The sequence below is a fragment of the Chiloscyllium plagiosum genome, chromosome 13 (genome assembly GCF_004010195.1).
Source record: "Chiloscyllium plagiosum isolate BGI_BamShark_2017 chromosome 13, ASM401019v2, whole genome shotgun sequence".
Classification (NCBI taxonomy): Eukaryota; Metazoa; Chordata; class Chondrichthyes; order Orectolobiformes; family Hemiscylliidae; genus Chiloscyllium; species Chiloscyllium plagiosum.
The window spans coordinates 57,792,562-57,793,932 of record NC_057722.1 but is presented as its reverse complement, the minus strand read 5'-3'; the positions used below and the strand labels follow the sequence as shown (position 1 = coordinate 57,793,932).

The window sequence follows — 1,371 nt, the reverse complement described above, 5'->3', positions numbered from 1 at the left end:
CACTTTCACGAGCGCCAACTGAGAGAATTTCTCTGCCCTAATTATTCCCTTTTCTTATTGTAGGAGCTGATCAAATACAATCTCGTCCAACTGCTCTCGGAGCTGGCAAACGCCGAGAACGAAGCCTTGGAAGCGGAGGATTTGCCGGGGATGGCGAAACAGGATGAGATACGGGTTGAGTTGGAGCGATCCGCCAATGCCAATTCGCCCCAGAGGGAACGGAAGGCGGGCTGCAAAAACTTCTTCTGGAAAACCTTCACAGCCTGTTAACTCGCTGACACTCCAGAACAAGCCGCGGGCTACTGCTTCATCTCAATCACACACGGTCAGATGTGGCAGCACCAGAACTGTAAATTAAATAATGTAATCGATGATTTGATTTGATTTATGTGACAGAAGAGTTTTAGCTTTTGTCCAGTAGCAGACCAGTCCTCATTGTGACCAGGTAGGATTGCTCTGATTAATGAGGCTCTTTCTCATTGAAATAAAATTTTCTGTTTGAAAGTGGACTACTTTGTTCGTGTTTTGTGTGGTGGGAGTTGTGGGCAAACTATCTGAACGAGAGGAAACAAATCAAGTTATCCCAAACCCCAGTCGTCCGGGGAAGGCACACAGCGCGGAATTAAACTTCCACAGTTAGAACAATGCCACCAGCAGCTGGTGGGAATCGCTTTGAGTCTCATGCCCGGAATCTGGTTTGGGTTAAGTTGCCCCGTGTCCAAGCGGCAATGACAGTCAGCCTTCTCTATATGAGGGGGATTCTGCTCCAGGTCTTCGTGTATTTTCTCATAAACTACATGGGACCAGACCCGCAGGGCAGGCATCAGGACCGAACCACCTCAATGAAACCAACAACGGGGGTGGGGGGGGGGGGGGGGGGGGGGGGGGGGGGGGGGGGGGGGGGGGGGGGGGGGGGGAGAAGCACACATTCTTTAAGAACAAAAGGCGTTTTCTCTAACAATCCTTCATGGTGCATGACATAGGCATGGCAAGTATCTACAATCTGACGCTAGATCACCACTGACAATGATACACTGTCGGCCATTAATGTCAGAAAAATTATAAATCACCACAAGGTTTATCTTCGTGCTCGAGCACACTTCCCAGTCTTCCACAATCATTTAACCAGGAGACAAAATGGTTCAGTCGGATCTGGAAGAATTGTGGGAATGCCATCACCCTCACGTTCCTCTCCAAGTTACTCACCATTCTGACTTGGAAACATATTGTTGCTGGGTCAAACACCAGGAGCCTCCTTCCAACAGCATTGTGGATGACATAACAAGGAAAGAACAAAGAACAAAGAAAATTACATCACAGGAACAGGCCGTTTGACCCTCCAAGCCTGCGCGATCCAGATCCTTTGTCTAA

General features: G+C 48.8%; 1 protein-coding gene across 1 annotated transcript in view; it reads left to right on the top strand.

Annotated features, from left to right (window-relative positions):
* LOC122556391 (somatostatin-like) overlaps positions 1 to 509 on the top strand; it is a 1,192-nt gene extending 683 nt beyond the window's left edge. The window contains exon 2 of the mRNA XM_043703024.1: positions 64 to 509. Coding sequence (XP_043558959.1) covers positions 64 to 270 — 207 coding nt within the window. The 3' untranslated portion in view covers positions 271 to 509. The remainder of the gene's footprint in view (positions 1 to 63) is intronic.
* Positions 510 to 1,371: the final 862 nt, after the last annotated feature.